Source organism: Alligator sinensis, unplaced genomic scaffold (genome assembly GCF_000455745.1).
Source record: "Alligator sinensis unplaced genomic scaffold, ASM45574v1 scaffold170_2, whole genome shotgun sequence".
Classification (NCBI taxonomy): Eukaryota; Metazoa; Chordata; order Crocodylia; family Alligatoridae; genus Alligator; species Alligator sinensis.
In genome coordinates this window covers 283,026-308,504 of record NW_005842290.1, presented here as the reverse complement: position 1 = coordinate 308,504, position 25,479 = coordinate 283,026, and the positions used below count along the sequence as shown (strand labels likewise).

The window sequence follows — 25,479 nt, the reverse complement described above, 5'->3', positions numbered from 1 at the left end:
GAAAACTGCCTGCTGCTGTCCCGAGCACATGGCCTTGCAGTGCTGGGGGTTAGCTGAAGCCTGAAGCTGTAAGCTTACCTTACTTCTCTCCATTCTAGCTTCTCTGGAATCTGGCTTATATTTTAAAACTTCATCTATGGCTAGTACAAGACTCAATACACAAAAGTACACTGTATGGGAGTTCTGTGTACTCACACATTGTCATCCATCCAATGGGGACTTTTATTTTCATCTTGACAGCCAGATAAGCAGCCAAAAGTGTGAGGGAGAAGGAGCACCCTGCACCATTATCCCTTCTAGCACTCCAGGGCAAAACGTGCAGCCATTTGTGCCGTGCCCAGAAAGGTTCTGCCACGGTATATAGAACGACTGCTTACTTTCAGAGGTTAAAAACTTACCCACATAAACTTGCTTCAGGAAAAAACCTGGCACAAGGGCATGAGAGCAAGAGAGAATTGGGTTTGAAATAATTTTTCTAAAAAAATAAAAATCCATTGCTCACTTTTATAGTGTAAGGGAAAGGGGAGATTAGGGAATTGCAAAGTTGGGGGTTTAGAGGCTTGTTTTACATACTGTTAACACCAAGGTTTCATTGACACCGAAGCCAGATTTTCAAAAGTAAATCATAAGCTGCCCCATTGATTTAAAATCCAGTAAGATGCCTCCCTGCATCCTTAAGACTTAAATACCACAGCCTGGCCTTTATCTCCCAGACAAGAACACAAGCAAACAATAAGGAGTGAACCAGCTCTGCTTTTGTGCAAAAACTCGTGAAAGATGAGTAGTTGCTTTATAGACGTAAGACATTCTTGGCTCACCATCCTACCAGGAAAGAGGGGTACATAGGCCCACAGGAAGCTAGAGTGCAGAGGCTATGCCCTTCCAACCATGCTCATGTCCCAAAGTATGCAGGCATTTTCTCCCCTCGCCCAGGCCTCTTATGGCAGCACAGCTCACTGAGGAGACCTGCTGCCACAGAAAGACTGCCCACAGCTCTTCTTGAGGCCTCTGCCCTGGGGATCTGATGTCAAAATGATCAGCACTAGCTCTTACTTAAATTTCCAAATGGCATCCTGCAAATTTGCTGAAAAACAATGACTCTTAGTGAGTCACTCTGCAATGACCTCTCTAACCAAGGTGGCCACAGGGATGGGGCTTCTAGTCCCCACACACCTCCCCATAAATCCCGTCCCCATGGGAGAATATTAATTAACCTTGATAGAGCTGCAATGCAGATTCTCCACCATATTATGCAACCAAAGGAAGAGATTGAGAGTAGAGATGCACCGATACATCAGTCCCATATCGGACTGGCACCAATTCAGGGAAAATTGAGAGTATTGTCAATCGGCTTTTTTTGCCTGATGTGGCTGATAAATGCCCTGTGCGTGCACACAGCCACAGCATGCGCATGGCCAGGAGTGCAGCCCAGTGGCTTGGAGAGTAGCACTGGCTGGTAAGTCTGTTGTGGGGGAAGGGGCACGGGGTGGCAGATCAAGGCCCCCGCGGTGAGGGAGGGAGTGGGGCAGGTGCTGCTCAGCCCGGGTAGGGCGAGGAGCGGCTTACCCAGGGAGTGCAGAGAAGGGGGGCAGCTCCCATTGCTGTGAGCACCCCCTAAGGGAGGCATGGGGGGCGTGTGCCCCTGGATCTGCGTGCAGGGCAAGGCAGCTGCCACTGTGGGCTGGGGCTGGGATGGTGTGGGGCTCTGCTCAGCAGGGGAGCTGGGTCAGGCAGCGCTTGGGGCAGGCGGCACTGGGAGCAGGACTATGGGGGATGGGGCTATGGCAAATTTTGTGGTGGCTGCAGCACTCCCTGCAGCCCCACTCCCAGCGCTGCTGCTGCCCGCCCCAAACACAGCCCAGTCCAGCACCTGCTGGGAAGACCCTGGCGCCACCTTGGCCCCAGCTAGCATTGGCAGCTCACCCTGCCGTGCACACAGATCCAGGGGCACGTGCCCCTTATGCCCTCCTGGGGTGCCTGCAGCAGCAGAAGCCACCCCCCTCTCCCTGCACCTTCTCGACAAGCCACTCACTGCTCCGTCCCACGCCCAACCCCACCCTGGCTGAGCAGTGCATGCCCTTGCCCCACTCCCTCCTTCACCGCAGGGGCCTTGATCTGCCCTTTCCATGCCCCATTCCTCCCCCCACCTCTTCCCCCACAATGGACCTACCAGCCCGACGCTGCTCTCCAAGCTGCCCAGCTGCATATCAGAATTGGATTGGTATTGACCAATATGGCTCCTTAAAAATCAGCCATTGGTATCAGCCCAAAAAATCTCTATCAGTGCACCCTTAATTTAGAGGCTTTCTTGTAACCAGAGAGAGAGGAAAATACCATAGACCCACTGCTACCTTTCTGTATGTTGTTTAGCCAGTTTCCTAGTGTATCTCCCCAGAGATGATCCTAGCAGGGTGTGGGGCCCAGGGCAAATCAGCCTGTGCAGGGCCCAGATGTGAAGAAGGCGGGGGTGGCAGCGGTGGGGTGGGGTGGGTTGGCAAGTGGCTGGATGCAAAGCTGGCGGCAGTGCAAACTCACCAGCACTAGGCGGGTCCTGCAGGAAGGGCCGCAGCCACTCCTCCTGGCTCCGCACGGCCCCCCAATTTGCACCCCCGAGGGATGGCCCTGTCTCTCCCTTCTCCTGTGGGCCTACATGGTAAAGTCATTTGGGCCCACTAACCCTTCTTTACATTGTGGTCTCATCAACTTCACATTAATGACTTTTGCGTGCCACTGTCACTTAGGCACTTTTCAAAATCCCACCCATAAAAAACTATGGAAGTAAATGATAAAATACAGACGTGTAAATACAGAACTTGCTCTGTGGGAACAAGCTGGAGACTTTAAAAAACTGTAACCCCCAAAATGTTCATCTTTCATTATTGAACAGCTGACTTGAACAAAGCAAAGAACAAGCCGTGGAATATAGTCCTGCCCTGGCAGAAGGATAGACAAGATAACCTACGAGGTAATAGGTTTATCCATCTCTAATTTCTATAACCTTGTGTTCCTGCCTTTTAACTTTGATGCTGGAATGCCATAGGAGTTTTTTGAGCCATATGCTCACTTTGCAGTGCTTTTGAAGGATATTACACTCATTAACTATTAAGCACCTGGAGGAACTACTGGATCTATTACTATTACCTAGATTTAATACTTTATATTTGGCTGTTCAGGCAAGAATATCTATTTTTGCAATAGATCTGAGCTGGTATATATAGTATCAACATGTATTTTTAAAAGTCAATAATCCAAAGGGACTGTTACCATCCACCATGCAAAATGATTCTTAAAGTTCCAGTAGGATATTATAATACTACCATGAAAAAGTAAAAAATTAACCAGACAACAGATTTTTTCGAGGGAGATGGGGGAGGGGGAGATGACAGAAAAGGTAGACGTTATTTTATTCAGCTAATAAATCAAGTGGATAAAAACCTGCCAAAACAATAGTCTGAGAACAGGTTTTATCGTGCCCACTGAAGAGGTCAGAATCTGATATTTTTGAGGTGCTGGAAATTATGGTGAAGACCTTCAGTGTCGTTTTGGATTCAGCTTTGACTGGTGCTAAGCAGGGGGTAATTTGTGTTCTGTTTAATGAACGTCATTAAAAAAATAACTCATAAAAATAGTTTATTTGTAAAGAATGAAAATATAATCTGCATCAACATTAACACTTAACACTGAAAGTGCCAATGCTGTTTCCAGGTACAGGGGTATTTTCTGAAGATTCAGCTAATGCACACACCAAGACCTGCACACACCAGCACCTGGTTCTGTGTCAGTACGCCTCCACTTGCCTGGGTTTCCAGTGCATCTTGTAATGAGTGGAAGAAAGAGGAAGTGAGGGGAGCTATCGCTAGAGGACCAGGGTTGAAGGGAAAACAGCTAGTACAGGGTTCGGTTATGATGTCATTTCCACCAGGTTATGCTGATTTAAGTCTACTGGTTTTCCTCGTGACTTACTTTAGTGCAAGGTCGGAATTAGGCCCACCAGAATTAACTGGTCATCAGGAACATATTTCAGAGGTTTGTAAATTGGGCAGTAGTTTATGTGTTCCTTAGGGTCCTGATGCTGCCGCCCCAACTCACATAAGTAGTAATCAATGGAACTACTCACAGAGAAAGCCACTACTTTATAAGTAAATGAATCAGCACCCAGCTCTAAATCAGTCTAATGATTTTATTTCCCCTTTTTAAACTATTTTTGTATGCTTATTTGTGTTATTTTAACAGCTATAAAAATATTTCACTGAACAAACAGTTAATAGTTGTTAATTGCTGTATTATGAATGCTTTTATTCCTTAGTGTCTAACCACATTTATAGCTGGGTAAGTAGAAGCACGTACAGAAAGAAAGGCTACCATTCTGTATACACTCCATATTTCTGCCGTGTTCATTTAGCCTTCAGATATCAAATACATTTGCTGTTCTAACCAAGAAAGAGAATAAAACTTTGAAATAAGGCTAGAAGTTGCACATCTCTATAAAAGTTATCTGCCTGTCACTAACATCATTCCACTAATTTCCCCAATCTTTCATAGTAGGGAAAGAAGAAATAAACTACTTTCCATTTTTTCTTTGATACTTAAATAAACAGGCCACGTGCAGTAAATTTAATAGTTTAATTAATGTGCAGTCACCCTTTCCTCCCAAATATCCTAAACCAGTCAAACACTCATGAGTTAGACTGTAATAGGTAACTCAGGAAAATGATCTATTTACTTATTCCAAACTAGGCTGATGATTCTTTTATTTTTATAGGAATCTATTTCTTATTTAATAAATCCACAAGAACTCTGCAGATGACAGTCCCTTCCTTAAGGCACAAATACATTATAATTTCTGGCTATAAGAGCATGGGTTTTTCTGACAGTCCACTTCCACCATATATTTCAGCCTTGGCTTGGATAGATCAACCCGGAGGATGGAATGGTAGCTCAGTTTTCAGGACTATTAAGTCACTGGCACAAACATGCCAATCATAAAGATGTGTGTGACATGGACACAATCAATTTATTTAATTTACTGGTCAGCCATTCAGGGTGGTCAAAGCATTTCAGGAGCCTCTTCAAGCCAGTGTTCTCTATATACTTAAACACCTGGAGCAATCTAAGACTTATTCCAGCAATCAGCTGAGGAGCTGGTGTTTCTATCCTTGCTCCTGGTTATTAGTAACTTTCTGTGAGAGTAGTCCCGCTACTTTCAAGTGGGGCTTCTGCAGAGGAAAACACCATTCAGCAAGAGTAAGGCTGCCAGAATCTGACCCTCCCATACACTTTCGGTCAGCAGTACCCCATAGTAGCATGAAGCACAAACACTTGAAACTCTGGACTCTGTACACAGAGGAATAAAATACTACGCTTACAATGAAAAAAAGTACTGATGTCTAGCCAGTTCCACAGGAATTGTTTAAACAAGTAATAGGGCAGGCACATCCTTTTCAATTAGATTTTTGCATCCACATGCATTCAACTAACTGTTATTTCCAGCAAAATTGTTTTCTCCAATATAAAGCTCTCATAGGTTTTTTTTTTCTTTTTGGGTCTTTATTGTTGACACCTAGGACTTTTGTACAAATAGGTTAGTAAAATATAAAAAAATTAATGAAGACTCATACCTGTTAAAAATATCCTATTTTGTAATGTCATCATTACCACTGGTCCTCTGTGACCACTAGAAGAGTCCTTGGTCTTCTGCATTTCGTTTTGCTAACAGAGATTTTTTTCTAAATTTCTGTTTTACAAATTAGTGCTGGTGTGAAAATGCTTTGTATTAACACACGTTCACATACTAGCATTGCCATGGTCCCTAATTTCCCCAAACACCTAATCCTGCAGAAACTGCATCTCAATATACATTCTATAGGAGAAGGCGGCACTATGCCCTTGCCAGAATCTGGCTGTTAGTACATTTGAACATACACTGCTCAAAGTATTCTTGCCTTTACGAGCCTGTTATTGCTATTCCTTTAAATAACTTCCCCCCGCCTTCTCCTCTGAGGGCACTGAAAAAAAGACAAAGATGTATTTGTAGTGTTGTCAAATGTGGGTTCGCTTTCTTTTTTCTTATTATACAAAATCAGCTGGAGACAGGTGGACACAGATTTGGGTATCACTTCCATTAAGGTAGCAGTTTGCATTAATGTTAATGGACACCATCGGTAAAATCCTGGCTCATTTAAGACAAGGGTAAAACTCCTATAGACTTCCACGGGGCCAAGATTTCACCGTGTGTGTCTAAATTCCTCCCCTTGGCTTTCCAAACTCTATCTGTAACTTGTCCAGTTCTGATGGTGCAAGCCCTGTCCTTCCTCACCCCAGTCAGGTGTAGAGGGAGGCCAAGGCCAGGTGCTGTGAAACTGCTGGGATGTTGCCACATGGCAGGAGGGGGTGGGAACCTCCAGGCCTATACAGGGCTCAGGGCTCTTTATTTAATATGTAAATAGTGCTCATTAAATGTTCTCCCCACATGCTCACTTCAGGTGGGAGGCAGGGGCTGCAAGAGGTTAGAGTTTTCCATGAGCACAGATGGGTAAGATTTGCAATTTTCTCTTAAACTGGTTTTCCAGAGCAGCAGAGCACAAGCTCTCAGAGGCAGCTGGTAGGTCCTCAAAACCATCTGAGGCCAAATTTGGTGGGACCTGAACACAGCTGTACTCACAGCACCCATATCTGCCTCAGCCCTGCAAATGCAGTTCCTACCAACACAAGCAGGAATCACCGTCTGGATCGGGAAAGAGGTTTGTCATCAGTGTTGTGCCATTGGACACGACAGCTGACAGGGCACGACAGGTTGCGTGTGGAAAGGAAGCTTACACACAATCCAGTACTCTGAAATGGACCTTGACCCCCAGGAGGACCTTCCCAGAGGGGCTGATCTAGACTGGCCAACATGGCAATGCCTGAATTGCCTGCGCACGCGAACTGGGAGATCAAAAACAAACATGATCAAATGGGGCTATTCCAATGACATGAATATATGTGAGTTCAGAGAAGTGCAGACTATGGAGAACCTGCTCATTTGCTGACTCAGACCTGTATGAAAGAGGACCTTGCTGCAGCACTGGAAAGAGCCATCACTTGTGCACAATTCTGGAAGAATGTCTAGTTTATGACAAGGACACAAGAAGATGATGACTACCCTCTGGCTTTGAAAGCAGCCACTGGCTAAAGAGTGGCTTATATATTTATAAGTACTACCCTGTCGTGGAGTTTATTACTCCAGCCTAATATCCCTGCACGTGTAGACACCAAGACATTTCCTGCGGAGCCAATTAGTCAACCACAGTAAATGCCTTGCATAGACGCACCCACTGTTATTAACATTCCCACTTTTGCCTGAAGACTTCCATAGGAGCTGCACCCACTTCTTCCAGGCAGGCTGGAGACTGGGACTGGCCACCCTTCTCTACTTACAAGTGATCTGAACACTGAGACTGGTCTCACCTAGCCACATTTCTCTATCACACTTAAGCTGGTAAATGAATAATGGCCCTTTTTATTTTCACATTTGGTTAAGTTGAAGTATTTTCTCAGTGGCTCACTAAAGAAACTAAATGTGTCAGGAATGATTTGTAACAAAATAATGTGGAAAGGGAAATTCAGACAACAAGATGCTTCTTTTCACACAGACTAGGAATGCCCATATGCTAACTGTGTTTGGAGGTGAGCAGATTGCAGGGGCAAGGCAGAACCTGAATGGCATTTCCAAGGGATCTGCAGCAAAGTGGGACTGGGGTAAAGGGGATGGCAGGCATACTGTGAAGACACACCTGCTAGCAGCAGCAAAGCATGCCGACGCTGCCTTCTGGAAAAAAAAAGAAAGACCTTCTCCTATGACCTGTTGACAGCATCACATGGAGGATACTGTCCCTAAAGGAGGAAAACTCCACTATGCTTGCTACCTAAAAATGTCCTAGATTCCACTCTCCAATGTGGTGAAACTGGAAATCTATTCAGTAAGTAAACCCTGAGCTGTTAGTCTCAGTGGGATTACTGATAAAGACTTCTCCAGCTACTTATCCATTTCAGTTCAACTGAGAGACATTCGTTCTCAATATGACCACAGGTTTGATTCTGGTCTCACTGAAGTCAACGGCAAAACTTCCACTGACATAACTGGGAACAGAAATAGGGCCATAAGTGAATACTTAGAACCAAAAATTAAATTTAATTAAAGAATTAGAAAACCCCAAGGAAATGTGTTTGTTTAGGCCTCTTTTTATGTTTTTATTTTTTATTTTACAAATTTATATTTGACTTTTACTCTAAAGCCCTGCCATGAAAACTTTCCAATATTCAATAACAGCATAAATACTAGCACCGTAATTCTGCCCATGCAACTTCACTGAAATCATAAGGCCAAATTCACCTTTGGTGTAATACCACCATAAACAGTGGAGCCACATTCACATTAGACATGAATGTGTCCCAGTGAGCTTATATGGGGTTTATGTGAGCACACATAAAGTGTCTCCTACAACATCCTTCACCTTCTCCAAACTGCAAAGCTGCAAACTTTGGTGCGGACAGCACTGGCCCAACTCAGCAAAAGAAAGGCATAAACCCCTAAACAACAGTATGACACCAGAGATTAAAGTCTCTGAGTTATTCATTGTCTGCTGTCTCAAAAGAAAGATTTGCTGCTGCAAAAGTTTCTACTAGTTCTAAACACATTACCTGCCAGCACTGTGTAGCATCTGCACTCCATTGGAACACAGACGTAACAGGAGCCTGCCCTTTGGACTGTGATTCCTTCATCGTTTCAGCTTTACGTTGCACATTTCAGTTTCCAGTGCTTGCCAACTGATCCTTTCTGAGTATGATCAAGAGTAACGTTGCAAATGCTGCATAGTAGCTTGCCACCATCCACATGCAGGATTCCTTTCAGGTGCTGCTTTATGTGGTCCTCAGCAGATGAAAAAGCAGCAATTTTAGCCTTTGAATGCACACCATACTACACTGGAGTGAAATCAACATAGCACACGTGAACACTGCAATACCTCTGCTTTGCCTGTTTGTCCTGGTGCACCCACTCTGATAAGCAGGCAGTTGTCTCACTGACTCTATGGGTTCACAGCAAGGGTGCATTCATGCTAAGCTAATAACCATCCTGCTCCAGCAAATTTCAAACAAGACCAAATCAAACGGGGTGAGAACCCTGATTTTATAATGTAAAAAAAGATATATACATACATCACTGCAACCCAGTAGACTGAGCCAGGCCGGGATTTAGGAACTCCTGAGTTCTAATCCCAGCCCTGCAGCGTCTCCCGTTTGTAAAATTGAGATCACGGGCTATGCTCGCTCCTGCCATAAGCCTATTCATAAATGGAGTTATGCTAGGGAAGAATGAGGTTTAATAATACTTACCTATCTAAGTGAAGATAAGGATATGTGGAGTCATTATTTAATGACAATGTAAAGTACAGCACTAGATAAGGATATCTACACTGTAATCAATTTAATATTAAATTCATATAGTAGGGATATTTGGTCAAATCAAGAAAATAAATGTGGATAAAAGTAAAAAGTAGCTTTAACTGTATGAGCTAAAGCCTTTTGCTGACTCCCTGTTCAGTAATCTTTAGTCTTTTATTATTTAAATCTGATACCTTGCCTTGCTATGTATTTAGTCTATTTAAAATATACATTTTTCTCTTAAAGTCTTCATTAGCCTCTGATTTCACTTATATAAGTATAAATTTGGGGAAACTCCAATGAAACCAATGGAATCACGTCACTGTGAAGTCTGTGGAACAGAAGAATTAGTTCCTCAGCTACAGAAAATGAAATGCATATTACCATCAAAACCAGATCTAGAACTTCACTTGTCTTTTAGTCGCATGTGTAATCATTTCTTTGGAGCACCTGTAATCTCCAATAACATCTGATATCTGTTACTTTCATTCCACGTATGTTCATCCTCAGTAGAACTCCAATGAGGCCAACAGGGTTACATAAGGGATCTGTTTGGTCCAATGTATTTTACAGAAAGAAACATTACAGATAATTCAATAACTACTGGACTTCTTAAAGACTGTGGTAAAACCCTTGCTGACTTCAGTGGGGGAGATTTGCTATAAAGGACCAAATTTATCTCAAATTTACCTCCATTTACTTCAGTGGGATTACACAGGAAATTAATATGGACCAATATCTTTTAAAATCTTAGATATCATAGCTCAACACAAGCATGTAAATCCTTAATATATATCCCCCCACACATACACCTACCTACAATAACCACCAGTGGGACATTAAAATAATTAAGCCTGGAGACAAATTCATTTAGTAACATGTTCATGCAAACAGATACCCATCACCTTCACAACCTGGAGAAGTGTTTCATAAGCATTCGAAGGAGTTCATGAAATAGTCCCCTGAACAGACCATTTCATACCATGCCTGTGTTTCGTGATAGGGCTTATAGAAATCAAAATTTGACTTGTACTAGATAAAGAACAGTGAAATTCAAAGGCCAAGTACCAGGAGGTAACACCACTTCTACTGCATTTTTACAGTGGTTAACTGTTACCTCGGGACATTATTTCCAATGGAATGCCATTGTATCTTCATCTTTACATAATTCCTCTATGTGGTGATGAGAGCTTTGGATGCACAGCATTAAAAGAAAAAAAAAATCAATAAAAGAGAATCCCCTTTGTTTTGAGCATAAAGCCTGCTGTAACTGTAACAGAGAACACACACAGAATACTTTACACGGTGTTCATCAACGTGAAAACAGGCTCTGCTAGCACGTAAGAGTCAGAAACAGGTTACTTCCATAGCATCCTGTGGGAGAAGTTTCTCAAAATATTCTGCTCATGCTGATGCTTTTAATGCTCCATTTTAATGCTCTGAAAACTGTGGCATATTTAGTCCATGCTGGTGGTGACACAGTTGAGTAAGGGTTAGAAGGGAGCAGCGCGTAAATGGAGAAATGAATAATGAAGAAATTGTAAAACTAACAAGTGTTTTACAACCCAAGAAACTGCAGAAGACCTGGGTGATGCTCTGAACTGAAAAGTGTCAGGCCTCTCTATGGTTGTTGAAGCCTCCTGAAGCTCTGCAGAGCCCTCTACAAAACCTAGACCCTGTCTGCATTCTCACCCATATTAGGCAGGATTGCAAGAGAATTCTTAAAGAGGTCAATGGAAAGAGCCATTTGCCTTGTGCTCAGAAACAATAATGTTGCCAATGAATGGAAAAATGAAAGGTGGAGCAGCTGGAAAATGAAGACAGGGCAAGCTACAACACCCTGGAAATCCTGCTCATCACTCTTCCTTACCAAAATTATTACCCCCTTACCTTCCACCCCCAACGCTATGTGAAAAGCTGACTTGACTGTTGGTTATGTCAGCCAGATCCTTCTAAGGATGGTGCTTTCAGTGAGAGGAGATTGGACCCTTCCATAATCAAAAGAAACTCTTGATGTTCTCCCCAACAGATTGTCTAAGCTGACCAAGGAAATACAGTCTGTGTCTCATATCCTATTTTCGAGGCATCCCGTTGTACATAGCAATGTAGACCCACTTACATTTTCAGGACTCTGATAAGTTTAACATCTGTTTCCTCTCCCCCTTCTTCACTTGTTTTCCCCCCAACCCACAAGTAATGCAACATTCATTTCTGCCAAAGAATTTCAAGCAACCAGGGCTGTACCTACATACATGTGGATAAGTATTAATTATAAGGAAAGCAGCTAGCACAGATGAGCTATGCAACTTTTCCTTGCAAATTCCTTTCAATTTCTAGGTAAGCATCACGCAAGTAATTCGTTCATGATGAGAACCCTATGGCTAGCATCCAGTTAAGATAGGAGGTGTGCTACCTTAGAGTGAAGTCTGCGCCCACCTCAAAGACTGGGTAAAGTCCACTAGCAACAGCTGTGTTGTGCAAGGACAGGCAGGATTTGTGGGCCCAGCACAGACCTCAGCTCCACAGTGACTCCTCGCATTTTGATAGACAGGAGGCAGAGTACAGGTGGGCAGGTACAAGTCCTCCTGTTCTCCCTGTGTCTCAGAAGTGAGGCTGAAGGGGACCAGAGGGCCTGACGTGGCCTTATGGCTGCAGTAGCACCTGCAGCTTAGCGTCCTGGGGTAATGAATGAAGATCCCTTACCCTGTGCAGCTCCTAGTGCCCCATCCAGCTACTCATACTATGTTCAGAATCAAGGATTTTACCCTGTCATGCAAGAAAGCAACAGGCTGTATAAAATGATTACTCCAAGCTGTAATCCTGCTATTGTCATTCTTTTCTCTTCACAGAGACAGAGTCACGTTCCCCGCACCACGGGGAGGTCACACAGCAGCTTCCTGTGCGTATGCTCAGCAGAATGCTAATCAATGCATTTCCTCCTGGAGCGGCATGAGAGGTAAGCTTTGAAGCGAGGTGAGGGAATGGTTACTGTATCCACCATGTGCCAAACTGCCCCATCCACTGCAAAGCGTGGGGCCTTGGATGCTAGTGGATTAATAATGAATGATACTTTACACTTTTCACAGGAGGATTACACAGCACTGTACAGTGCAGTACTCACACCTGTGAAACAGGGACATGCTTTTTTACAAACGGTGAGAGTGGGGTTTAAGATAAACTACTTATTCCAAAATCCTGGCAATAGAATTCAGGTATCCCCACTTTTAGTCCTAGGTATCCTTCCCTTCCCCTCACCCTGCTCTGGACATTAGCAGCAGCAATAGAGCTGATGCCTTTATGCAGCCACTTCATGTCAAGAAATGCCAGGTTGGGAGTAAGAATCCCTTTTCCTTATCTCCAACTCTTTCTCACTATATCGGGGTTTGTAGGCTTTTAAACAGACATTTTGAGGAGGCAGAGAAGCACCACTTGATCCTAAATAATGGTGGTTTTACAGAACATTATCACCCAGCATTCCCTTGGAAACCAATGGGACTTTTGCCCAAGCCACAACAAAGTAAGAACCACACAATTTGGCCCTAAATGATCTGTGAATGAAATGAAACAGCAAGTTACTTTTCAAGTCAATGAAAGTTCTAGTGTTAATACAACATAAGACCGTGCACAGTCATTAAATTGTCGAAAACTATTTGTACACTTTTAATTGCTCTCATCTGTAACACAGGCCTATTTGCTTTAAACAGCCAAATTCCAAGTAGGTGACCCACAGGAAGATTTGCCTCTCTGAAAAAATAATGAATCACCCAGAAACGTGGTCTAAATTATACGTGTGTAATGTTTATGCCATAGTCTTGAGTCTTCCATACCTCTGAGGGATGATGCAGGGAAAAAAAAGTGACTCCCCATTAGGTTTTTGCCTTAAAGTTCATGAGTTTTAAGTTCAAAATGTATATTTGATATAATGAGCCTTTTGTGCCTGAAGACTCAAAAAATCTTTGCATTTTGGATAGCATACTATGGTATAAATCCCTGAAGTGTGAGCCCAGTTCTGTTCCAGTGACATCAGAAAGATGTACCATTGGCTCTAATGGGAAAAGGGTGAAGTGTGCAGTGGCCTGACATCCTTATTCCATTTGAACTGCCTAATCAGATGAAGAACTAGTGCTAAGGAAGAACAACATCATCCATGCCACTGCAGGCAGAAATGGAGGGGGCTGTGGACAATCAGGCAAACATTAAATCCGTATCTACAGCTATGAGGTCCCAACAGCCCAGAATGCCTGCAGAGGTGGTGCAATGGGGTAGCAGATGTCACTCCAACCAACAGGAAAGATTCTGGCCTCAAAGGTTCTGTGTTTTATGACCACAACCTGATTGTAGGATGGCAAATTCCACCCCCACCACACTTAGTTTCCTGTTCAAGCCCAAAGTCTTGTGTGAGAAAGGTGAATTTCAGCCTAAATGCCAATGTATAATATGCTGTAATATCTTCTAACTGGCCATAATTTTCAGTTTCAGATATGACAGCAAAAATACAGACATTTGATAGCACAAATGTGCTGATAAAAATGACACGACACTGATTGTGTATATGCAGAAACATGAGGGCTAGGGACAAAAGTTGCACATAAACGGGTTTAAGTGATCAGAAACTGGTTTAAACCTGTAACAGAACAGAGGTTCAGTGCACGTAAACCAGTTTCAAAATGCCTGAAGCTGATTTAAGGTTGAATGTAGTAGTATCAGACTTAACTAATTTACATCAAACCGGTTTATGAAATTTCTGTCCCAGACCCCTTCCTGGTTCAAGTTAAATCACCGTCCCCCAGTATCCCAGTATTTTGCAGCCCTGAGCTGGGCTGGGCTGCGCTGTCTGCTCCAGAGAGCGGGGTTGCCCGCCCCTCCCACTCCCTAGTGGGAACAGTGAGGACTGGCTCTCTGTCATCCCAGCAAACCCCTGCTGGAGGCTGGGGCTAGGGAGGGGAGTTAAATTTCCCTTCCCCTGAGTACACAGCTGCCCTGCCCTGCTTAGTTAGCTCTGGCTGCTACTGTGGACTACAAATCCCAGAGGCACCTGGAAGCAGGAAGAGGAAGTGATGAGCAACCCTGCAGAGTCCTGCTTCTATGAGTCTGGAGCAAATCCGAGAGGCCTTGGGGGCAGCAGGAAGAGGAAACACACAGTCCATGCTGCCTAGCCATGCTCCAGCACCACCTGGCTCCTGGCTTGAGCCACTGCAAGCATGTGGCTGCATTTCCTTGATCAAAAGTGAATGTCTGTTCATTTGCTTATTGGTTCAAGCTTTGCAACTTGGACTACCCTGCAAAGACTGAAACAATTCAGCCTCAGGCTTTTTGCCTGTCTGTACTTAGCCGAGAAGTTCTCAAGTGTGAGTATCTCTAAAAGAATATACCCCAAATCATACTCAAGGAGTCCTGACTGGGAAAACCAAGATTTTCAAAGCTGAATGTGAATACTCTCCTTAGCTCATGTGGTTGTGATGATCTGGGAAATTTCTTTATGCACATCTTACAAATTCTGGTCCATTTTATGAAACTGCTATATCAACTGGTGGCTTTGTGCATGTGGAATCATCAGCCATATTCTGGACAATGGCTATTCCTGTAATCGTGATGTATCATATTCACGTGGGAACAAGTTATGGTACTGACTGAAGTATAGGGAAATCATTTCAGCCAAGTTTGTCTGCATGCACAAGGTTTGGAGTTGGAGAAACAAAACCAAAAAGAGATCAGGGATTAAGACCCTCATGGACTTATGGGGAGTTGAGATGGACTTACAGAGACATAGAAAGCTTTAGTGAGACAGAAAAGGGCACACTGTGGTGTCCAAGCCAATTTAACTGCAGGACTAGGAAAGGAAGAAGGAAAATGGCTGCACAGGAACGAGGGGGAGTCAGGGATTCAGAGAAGCCCTGTACAGGGAGGGGGCATAGACCACTTATGGATCCTTAAGCCTAAGCCCAAGGGATGCTCTAGACTGATGAGGAAACTGAGGCAGAAAGATGCATGGAGTTATTTTGTCTACAGCTTCATATTTCTTGTGCCAACTAGAGTAAAAACCCAATCATTTTGGAATACATACATCATCTGCATCTGTTTGCTTCCATCCAAAGTAAACGTAGATATAAACCCAGAATGCCCACATAGCTGGAGATCTCAGAAGGGGTGTGCTTATGCTGTTGAGGGTAGCACATCTGGACTACTCAGCTGTGCAAAGCAATAGACAGAGACCCTTTGCCCAAAAAGTGTTCCAGAAACACCCCAGAAAAAGCAGTGCTTACACAAGACTCACATTAAAAGAAGCTAAAGAGCAGGCAGTCACAAAGTGGTAGGACCCAAACAGAGCAACCCGGGGAGTGACTTGCTGGAAGAGCTGCAGTGCTATAACTGTGCTATAGCTGTTACAGGGCAAAGCGGTACAGAGGGCTGTAGCCAAGAACAGAGGACCTCTCTCGATCCCAGGAACATGGATACATAACCTACATTCATTCAAAATCTAAATCGTCTCATGTTTGCTTCCTTTTATTTATGCAGGGTTATTACAATTCTTAAATAAAAGGACAATACAGTAGCCCAGAGCTAAAGATGACACAGGTATATATTAGCCAACAATGTTTCTTGTCAATGCATCTACCCAACACAGCAGGATACCTAGCAGGACGAGTGAGCACTTTCTGAGTCAAATACTAGATATGGTGGGAAAAAAATCAGACAAACATTTTGAGAAAACTTGTTCCCTTTTTTCTGATCATTTTCTGATCAAAACAGTCAAGGACATTTTGAAAGATTCTGACTAGCTCTAGAAGATATGGATTTGGGACCCGATTCTGCTCCAATGAGAGGTTTGTTATTGAATTCACTGGGGTAGGACCAGAAGCTTTAGTAGCTTGTTGCTGTCTACATGCTTGCCCAATAAGACATTTTTTAAAAGACCACTACCCCATCAGATTGAATAAATAGGCATAATTTTCAATTCATTTTACAGATATCATAGATCCTTCACAGCTTACACATCTGTCATGTAAATCTGCATCAGTGTGTAATACGGCAGTTTTAGTGTCAATATGGGGAAAACATGAATGAAATTTCTGGAGGGGTGAGCTCTCAAATATGAATGACTTGGCTGTTTATTTTAAAAGTGAGACACTGGCTGTGGACGTGCACAAAGGTGTCTGAAATCAACAGCCTTTTCTTTTATAGGCCTCTAACACAAAACTACTAGATTAAAGCTTTGTTTTCAGAGTTTATTAAAAATAAATGAATGAAAAAAAATGAAGCACTCAATGCACAGACCCAGCTAAAGTAGAATATCAATCTTCTTGCTCATCCAAGGCACTTACTAACTTTTCAAGGGAGTTTTAGTAGACAAGAAAAAGAAGATCAAGCCCCCAAAATGCAACTCTCCATTAAAACAAAGGTTAATAATGGCAGTGCTGAGATAATTTTATCCTTAACTGTCATGGGAGTGTTGATTACATTTGTTGTCCATTCCTTATTTTTCAGAGGGCTGTTCTACCTCATTGCCTTTCAACCTTTGAAAGGCCAACTTGTTTTTTTTTTAACCTGCTGTTTCTATCAGATGAAAAATGTATCATACTCTAATCATGATTAAGGTGAAAAACTGCAGATTTTCAAAGTATGTTTGAAAGCATCTGTTTATCTTCTCAGTTACATGCTGCTTCACTGTTTTCTTTTTCAAACCAGACAACCTGCACAGATCATCAAGGCACAGCATTAATGTGCTACCCCTCCCGGTAGAGGGCTTTATACTTCTGTCACATAGACAACTGAGTTCCCTTGAAGGACATGCACCATCACAGAGTCTATGAAATTTAACTGATGGAAACAGGACTACCATGTTTTAGGACCAGATATACTCAGAGGGCCAAATTCTCTTCTTACCAGTTATTCTGATGACAGTAACATCAACGATTTCACCAAAGTCACTCTGAAATTACACTGGGAAACTAAGTGCAGAATTTGGCCCACTGAATTCAAATCAATGATTTATCATGAGTCAAGGTTGTAGAGTCAAGCCCTTTATTTTCATAAATTAGAGCTGACTGTAGAATGAATGAATGGCAGAGCAAAACCAAGCCATGAGTGGGTTGAGCATGGTCAATCCTAACAAATTACAATAAGAAATATCTGGCACTGCCTCCTGTCAGGTGTGATTAATATCACAGCATAGGGGTGACTGGAAAGCAGGAATAGGCAGGAACTTGTCATACCTATATTGGCTTCTATTAGACCTGATCTTTTAAGATACTGAGAATTCTTAACTGTTGTGGGACCCAACTGAGTGTATTCAGGACCAGACAGGATTGGGCCTATTATAAGTGAATTAAAGCATAAAGGTGATTTAATTTTTTTTTCTATTTTCCATAAGTATGGGATATGCATAAATGTAAACACACACTCAATGTTTGTGTGTCCATGTATGCATATATGTACAAATGACTAGCTAAAAGTACATCTAGGATTTCAAAGCATTCAAAAGCAAACAAAGAATGGAATGCAGTAAACAAGCAGATTATCCTCCATGCTTTCATGTTAAGTGTACCAAAGCTTTATTTTCTATAACTGTACCTCACATTCACCAAAGTATTTAAGCAGGTGCTTAATTTTAAGCACATGAAGATCAGGCCTTTTCAGCAAAGGACCTAAACACATACTCACATTGCTTTGCTGAACCAGGCCTATAAATGTGTTTAATTTACAAACTTGAAATGGTGATGACCAAACTAAAGAGTTTAACCTGTCTGAGTAACCCAGTAAGGTCTGCGTGAAGGCAAATATAGCTGTATCTCCAATTGTAGCTATGTACATCATTACTGCAGCATGGGTTTACACTGCTTCTGCATTATGATTAGCTGCCTCACTCAAAAATACATTTCCTTTTCTCCTCATCACCTAAAGACCCAGAAACCCTCTCTCATTCATGACCACGGTAAAAGCAATCTCTGTCCTCATGAGACATTCCCCAGAGCAGTGAAAACAAAGGTTCTGTGAATTTCTCTCAAGAGCATGACCAAGGACTCAAATTCGTTCATGCTGAAGTCATTAGGAGTTTTGCCACTGATTTCAACGAGAATGAGAGCAGAGTAAGTGTGGATTTGGGTGACCATCTAAGTCAAATATTGAACACTGCAAGAAGCCCAATGGCAAAATTAAACAAAACAACCAGAATCTGTCTCGAAATATAAGGGGTATACTTCAATGCCACTTCAATACATACATGGCAAAACTTTTCTTTTCTTTGACTGCTGCTACCAAGTGTATGCTGTTACTCAAACTTTCAGATTCAAGGGTCCAATTCTGCAAACTCTCAGTCCTATCAGTAGATTCAATGAAGTAACAGGCAAGGATTATTTGCATAAGAAGGTTTTTTTCAGGCTCAGGCCTCATCAGGTATCACAGTATATACGAATGTGAGACAAGACAAAATAAAATATCACACAGTACACCAGCATCTAGGTAGGAATGACTCTATTCTTGCGATTAAAATGCCAAGAGGGATACACTGCTGTTTTAACAGATAGAAGAAACAGGTCTGTATTACAACCAAAATGCCTTAAGCAAAATCTGTGTATTTATTTTTGGCATCTTTATATTTTTGCTAGTTATACAATTGAAGTTTCTATTAAATAACTCTGATATGAGGCATATTTTTAAAATAGTGTCAGCAGTGATTTTTTTTAATGTGGAAACAGATGTGCTACTCCACTGCAATTGCTGCATACTCTCAGTATTTTCTTTGTACTATGAAACATCCGTCTGTTTTTCTGTGTTATAAATCTTTCCCCACTGGATTGATTTCTTCCTGGCAATTAAATACCAGACTGAATTCTCGAAACAGAAGATGTCCAGAAAATCATGTTGTTTTTGCCTAATTTAAAAATATTGGCATTTCAATGAATGTTGCTTTTCCACAGACCATTTCAATACACTACCTATCCTTGGAATGAAATCACAGCCATCTGCTTTATGACATCAGAGTCATTTCAAGGTGTCTCCATAAATGTCATTTACTGCTTGGGAAACTGCCAAATCAGTGAGAAAAAACCCTAGTTCTTTGAAAGGGAAAAATACTTTGACAATAATGATTCACCCAGATTCTGTCTACCAAAAAGTCTTTTTCTTTGTAGAAATACAGGTCATGTTTACAATAAAACCCATTGACCTGAATTCTGATTTGCATATGGGATCATTTGGACTAAATTTCACATCTATACATACCAAATATACCTCATGGGGCGCACTGATGAATATGCTTTTAACCCTTAAATAACTGGCATTTTTCAGGCCATAAGAGTAGGGCATGAACCTTTCACATTTGTCTTTGCATTCCTTCCATGGTGCCAAACAGGTTGCAGGAACTAGGCCTTAACACAAGAAGGAAGCGGGTGTGTGTATGTATATTGTATGCATGCAGGCTCCACTGTCTTAAAGTCCTGACCAGGATTCAGTAATCCTAATCAGACATGCCATTAGCATGGACAGGAAACAATTATGCATGTTTGATGTCATAGGCAGTTGCACAGAAATGTGTTTTAGTGTACTGGTCATTCTGTTGAAAAGGACTTGTGTCACTGGTGTTGAATAAGTGAGTACACCTCAGCTGAGAGCTCTATCAAACAAGAGAGCTGCAGCCATATTTAAAGCTTTTGCTGGCTGACAAGTATAACCTTTAGCTTTACTGAATATAATTTCCTCCCACAAAACATTTTTTGTTTTAAAAGAGATCAGCCGTTCCATAAACCTGTGAATAATCTAGGACAGTCACATCAACAGGTACGTTAAACACATCAGTCTGGTGCGGAAGATGTGGAGAAAGGAAATGGATAGGCTCTCTAAATAATAGATACATTTTTCAGTTGTTTTTTCTTCCTTATACAACCCTAGCAAAGTTAATGTATAATTTGGAAACTGAATTATTTATAAGTTGCGAATACATAATAAAATGCACTTCAACCTGAAATATTCTCCACAGGTAAACGTGTATCTCCATGCAATGAAAAGAAATAGGTGCACAGCCTGAAAACACTGAGGTCTTACCTGGAATCTGGATACTTTGTCAAGGTAGCCAGGCTGCTGGTGTACATATGTCCTCCTACATCGATGTGCACAGGAGCATTGGATTTGGTGAGTTGAGCTGGGAGAGGAATTCCTTGAGCAGCCAGGGGAGAAACTGGGGATCGTGTTAGAGACAGACGGGACATGCTTCTTCCCTCCTGGAAATGGAAGACAAAAAAGAACAGTTTCTCTTAAATGTAGCAGCGTGTTACCTTTCTTTCTAGTGTGATCACAGATCTAATCAGATCATTTTTGCATCTGCCTGATCACATATTCAGCTAACAAATTATTGCCACCACTGTAATTAAGTGTATTTGCATCATTTTCTTCAAAGTACCAGAGGGGAAGAGAAAGATGCTTATTAGCAATAAGAAATCAAGAAATTTTTTTTTCAAGGTGTCAGCCTCAAGGGGCATAAAACAAACTGCAAAATTCTAATTAAAGGTCGCGGGCTTATGTGTTAGATGTGAAATATCCCCTGACAAACGAATAACCAATTTGTGAATTGGGATTCAGGGGTTTTTGCAAGTTTGTCTCAGTAACGAGACACCTCTAAATTAGTGACTTCCTCAGTACCTAAGGCATTTAGTTTATACATGTAGTAAATTTCACATCAAACTAAGAACAATTTTAGGTTTTATTTTTAATAATTGTGAAATAACTAGATAACTTTTGGTTAAATCTTAATATTAGATATAAAAAAGAAGTAATAAGCTCTCAAACTGAAGGTAATTAATGCCCGGAAGCTCTTAAAGCAGAAAGATACATAAAATGACCAGTGTTTCATGACAGAAAGCTTTCATGGCTACTATATAATGTCATGTGAAATTAGAAATATACATACACACACAAACACACACACGCGCGCGCACACACACATGTATATATAATAATCATGTGTATGTTTATTACAAGAAAAAACATTTGAAATTAACCAAATTGCAGCCAAAGATTTGTAGCTGATTTACAAATCCATGTATTGAATTTCTGTTTCTCCTAAATTAAAATAACATTATTTTTGTAAAAAAGACCTGAGATGGGGAACAGACTTATGAAAGCAAAAAAACAATCCAACCATCTCTTTAAGAAAAGGATAATGACCAATTCTTTATTAGGTACTAATATGTGTCTCAAACAGCTGATTTAAGTTAAACAAATCATTATACATAACGTATGTCACATGGAAAAATTGTTCAAGCTTTTGCAAGTTTTAGAATATGCCCATTCTTTCTGTCCCTTATGTGGAGAGCAACATATGTAAAACATTATAGTTAGAGACATTTTTAAATATAATCTAATTTTCCTGGTATTTTGTTTTGCAATCAGGCTACCAAACATCTAGGCTCTTCCCAATATCTGATAGGCACTTCATATACAGTATTACAAAGTGAATTTCCATTTTTCAAAGATTGACTTGACCACGTTTCTTAAAATTCCAAAACTGGTCTCTCTTTTTAACAATCAATATTCTGCATACTATACTTGTTCAAATCATCCAATGAACTCAGTATTCACAAGATTCTTTAAAAAAAATATATTACTCCTGACCTACATGGAGAGGGATTCAAAATATAATTAATCTGGACATCTTCATACAGGCACCACAACATCTTAGCTTCTACATTTCATCTAGATTAGCTCATAAGTATTTTCTACAGCTAAAGTTCAGAAATACATCACCCCATTATGAATCCACATCCTTTTTTCTTCAAATGCAGAATGGACATCTGCACTGAACACCGAACAAAACATCAACACTGTCCTGGAACTTCTGTGTCAGTCGACGTGAAATTGGCATTAACATTTCTACTATAGCACCACCTTCAAGGAAAGTGATCGAATCCTTTTAACAACTGAAGATGTTTCTTCCTACAAAGTCCTGTTGTAGGCATTCTTAGGAAATGTTCATATATCCCAAATAAAAGAACTTTAAAAAACAATTTAACATCTAAACCACCACAGTCTTTTAGCATTTAGCTTTACATATGTGGATGCTATATCTGTCTACCAGCACAAAGATTTTTTTTCCTACCAAAGAGCATTGTAAACTCATGAGCATTCTGCACTTGAATGTAAGGGTCAGTAGCTACATTCTAAATGTCAACTCTGCCTTTGTTCTGACCCTAACTGTTATCACTAATGATAAAGGTACACACCTTGCAGGATACAGAGCTGCCTGTATGTGGAAATACATCTCATGGAGATGTACATAAAAATATGCCTAATTAGGGCTTACCCACACCCCTTGATACAATTTCTAAATGAAATCAAAGGACTTGCAGTACTCTTTAAACAAGTCTTATATTTAACTGTTTGTCTGGAAATACAGACTTACATTTTAAAATATGCACAGATAGCTGAAGATCAAGTGATCTGAGTCCATTTGTGCATATTTAAACACTGCTGCTATCTTATGATTTTGTTTAATGTTAGTATACCAGCAAATTCCTTGATCTGCAAACTGTCTGAGACTCTTACTGAGGCCATACCCATACAGTAGAGATATTTAATTTATACTATTCACTGGAGGGACCTTTTGAACAATCCTCTGCTTTTGGCATCTCCCAGCTAGTGTGTGTGTTGAAAAAATGCTTAATTATAGAAAATCACCAGCAAACTAAAATAGTTTTCAAACTTATATAGATTTTCATACTTACTGAGGGTGTACAGGGGGAAGGGCAGATGAACTAAAATGCAGGTTTATTGTTTAGTTACTGAAGATTAATATTTAAAAAATGACCCAAAATGTTGGTGAAAGCTCGGAAAGCCAGTCATATTTATGTTAGTTAATCAAAAGGGCATAATGCTGAAACACTACTAAGTCAGGTAAGGACTTCCATTCATCTTAAATATAAATATTCCAAATTCTTTAAGCTACCTTAACCCTAAGTTTACTGACTGCCTTCTTCAGCTTCTTCTCTCACGTAAACTGACCTAAAATTCACTGCATCAAGTAACATATTTCTTTTATGCACAAAGCTAAAGCCGAAAAGTATTTATCCTGTAGAAAGCCTTTGTGCATGTGTTTTCTAATACTGATGTGAAATTAAAACCTTTAGGGTAAATATTGCAGAAACACTAACAAACTTCATTTATTAAACCATGTAAAATAATCCCTACTCTTCAGTTGTCTACAAAAGGGTATAACATCACTACCAGTGGCACAAGCAATAACCCTGTTCTCATAAGTAACACAGGAGCCTGCTAAAGGCAAAATCAATAGAGCCTGATTCCCAAATTATCTGAATATTTGGTTTTTCAAACATTGCACACCGAGATCTTTCCCAGCCAGCTCATCTTTTCCTGCCTTTCTAAGCTAACTGCATAAGTACTGCTTGTAAAAACTATTTGCCCATGCAAAGTGAAATAATCACAATGCCATGCTCATTTACACACAAAATGATTTTGTGTCCCATTGTGTTCACAGTTGTTCAGCTCTCTAGGGGTGATTAAACTAGCTCTGCTGCTACAGCTTGAGATGATTTCACTGAATCGTTTCTCCATGAAGTTGCTTCTTTGCTAAGCTGTTATTTTAACCATAAAAGGTAAACAGAAGGCAGTTGTAAGAGCTCCATTCAGCTCCATGCCCAGGGCTATAACCCTAGGGCAGAGAATGCTGAAAGACTGCAGAATTTTCCAGGGTGTTGCCTTTCTTGCTCTAAAGCCTTCAGGAATACTGTTCATTTAATACACACTCTAGATGATACATTTCAGATCCTACTAAAAGAAAGACTTCAAAAGTGTAAGAACTTTTGGGCGGATGAAGCTTTCCCACCTCTGCACATAGCTTGGGGCCATGGTAACCAATACTGCTGTTGATGTTGGGAAAATACAGTAGAAATAAACTGCACAAAGCCAGGCAGACAGATAGGGACAGGGGAGGTGAAAGGTTGCAGAAAAGAAACAAGTCTGGAAAGGATAACAAGAAAAAAAGGGAAAGAATGAAAAAGCAAGCAGCTCTGAAGGAGGGACAAAGTTAAATCAAGGAACAGACACTTAAAAGACTACAGATGGGAAGCAGGGCTAATTAAGGATGTAAAAGCGCTTTGTTTCTAAAGTTTATTGTTGCCAGGATAAAAATTAATTGAAACTAATGCTGTTATTCACTCGTGCAGTTTAATTCCTTCATGCACATTTAAGACATGAAATGAAAACTGCAGGTTTAAGGACCTGCCATGAAACAGCTCTCTAAGATGTTGAAAGGGGGCATCTTTCCACCCATATGCAGTCAGCTAGCTGCGTGTATCAAAGGCACAAAGTCCAGTCTGCTGCAGGACCACTGGCTCGTCTTTAATGAGATCAGCACCAACATCTGTTCCCTGACTGGTTCCTTTATTGGATTCTCGTTGAAGCTTTTCCTCCCCCCCCACCCCCCCCACCCCCAGAGACCTTGATTTCTTTAACAGCAGATCTATTATAGCACTAAGAGTAAAAGCCCGGGTCTCAGCCCCCGACCCCCCCAGCTCAAGCCCTTTTGGAGAATAACCAGCTAAAGAACTTAACCTTGCCTTCTCGTGGCTTCATGGCACTGCCTCTTATTTCCAGGGCGCTTGGGTTCAGCCCAGCCAGAGGGTCAGCATGTCAGAGACGTGGCAATTACCTTTGTCTCTGTACACACGTACAAATAACACCCAGCCTCTCTCTCTCAAGCGACTTGGAGGCGAGTGTGGAGTTGGGGAGCCCAGCCTGAGACAAAGAAGCGATCAGGTTATTGGAAACCCTCGGCCAATGGGTTACAAAGATCAAGCGCACGCTCACACCTTGGCGCTGCCGCACACACCGCGGGCCCCTTGCTAGGAGGGGGCTTCACTCGGAAACTTTTGGTGAGCTTGTGCAGCTCTGGCTTCGAAAAAAAGAAAAAACAAAAAGGAAAAGAAAAGGGAAACAGACATCTCCTTCCCTCCCCCATCCTGGCACTCCCCAGCCGACCCAGGGCGAGCTGCACGTCGCCCGCAAGCCCGTCCCCGCGGGGGGGCAGCGCGGGGCGCGGCCCTCCGCGCT

The 25,479-nt window shown here is 41.6% G+C and overlaps 1 protein-coding gene across 7 annotated transcripts in view; it reads right to left on the bottom strand.

The window, feature by feature from the left end:
• The window catches only part of KCTD15 (potassium channel tetramerization domain containing 15), a 55,654-nt gene that overhangs the window by 27,795 nt on the left and 2,380 nt on the right, over positions 1 to 25,479 (bottom strand). Inside the window, exons 3-4 of one of the 7 annotated variants that reach the window (XM_025209497.1) lie at positions 24,982 to 25,164; positions 20,461 to 20,636 (exon numbers count right to left, since the gene is read on the bottom strand). In XM_025209497.1, the coding sequence (XP_025065282.1) occupies positions 20,461 to 20,636; positions 24,982 to 25,002 (197 nt within the window). In that variant the 5' untranslated portion in view covers positions 25,003 to 25,164. Of the gene's footprint in view, positions 1 to 20,460; positions 20,637 to 22,158; positions 22,449 to 24,981; positions 25,436 to 25,479 lie in introns of those variants that run through there. The other 6 variants (XM_025209496.1, XM_025209501.1, XM_025209498.1 and 3 more) reach the window with 6 other exon arrangements.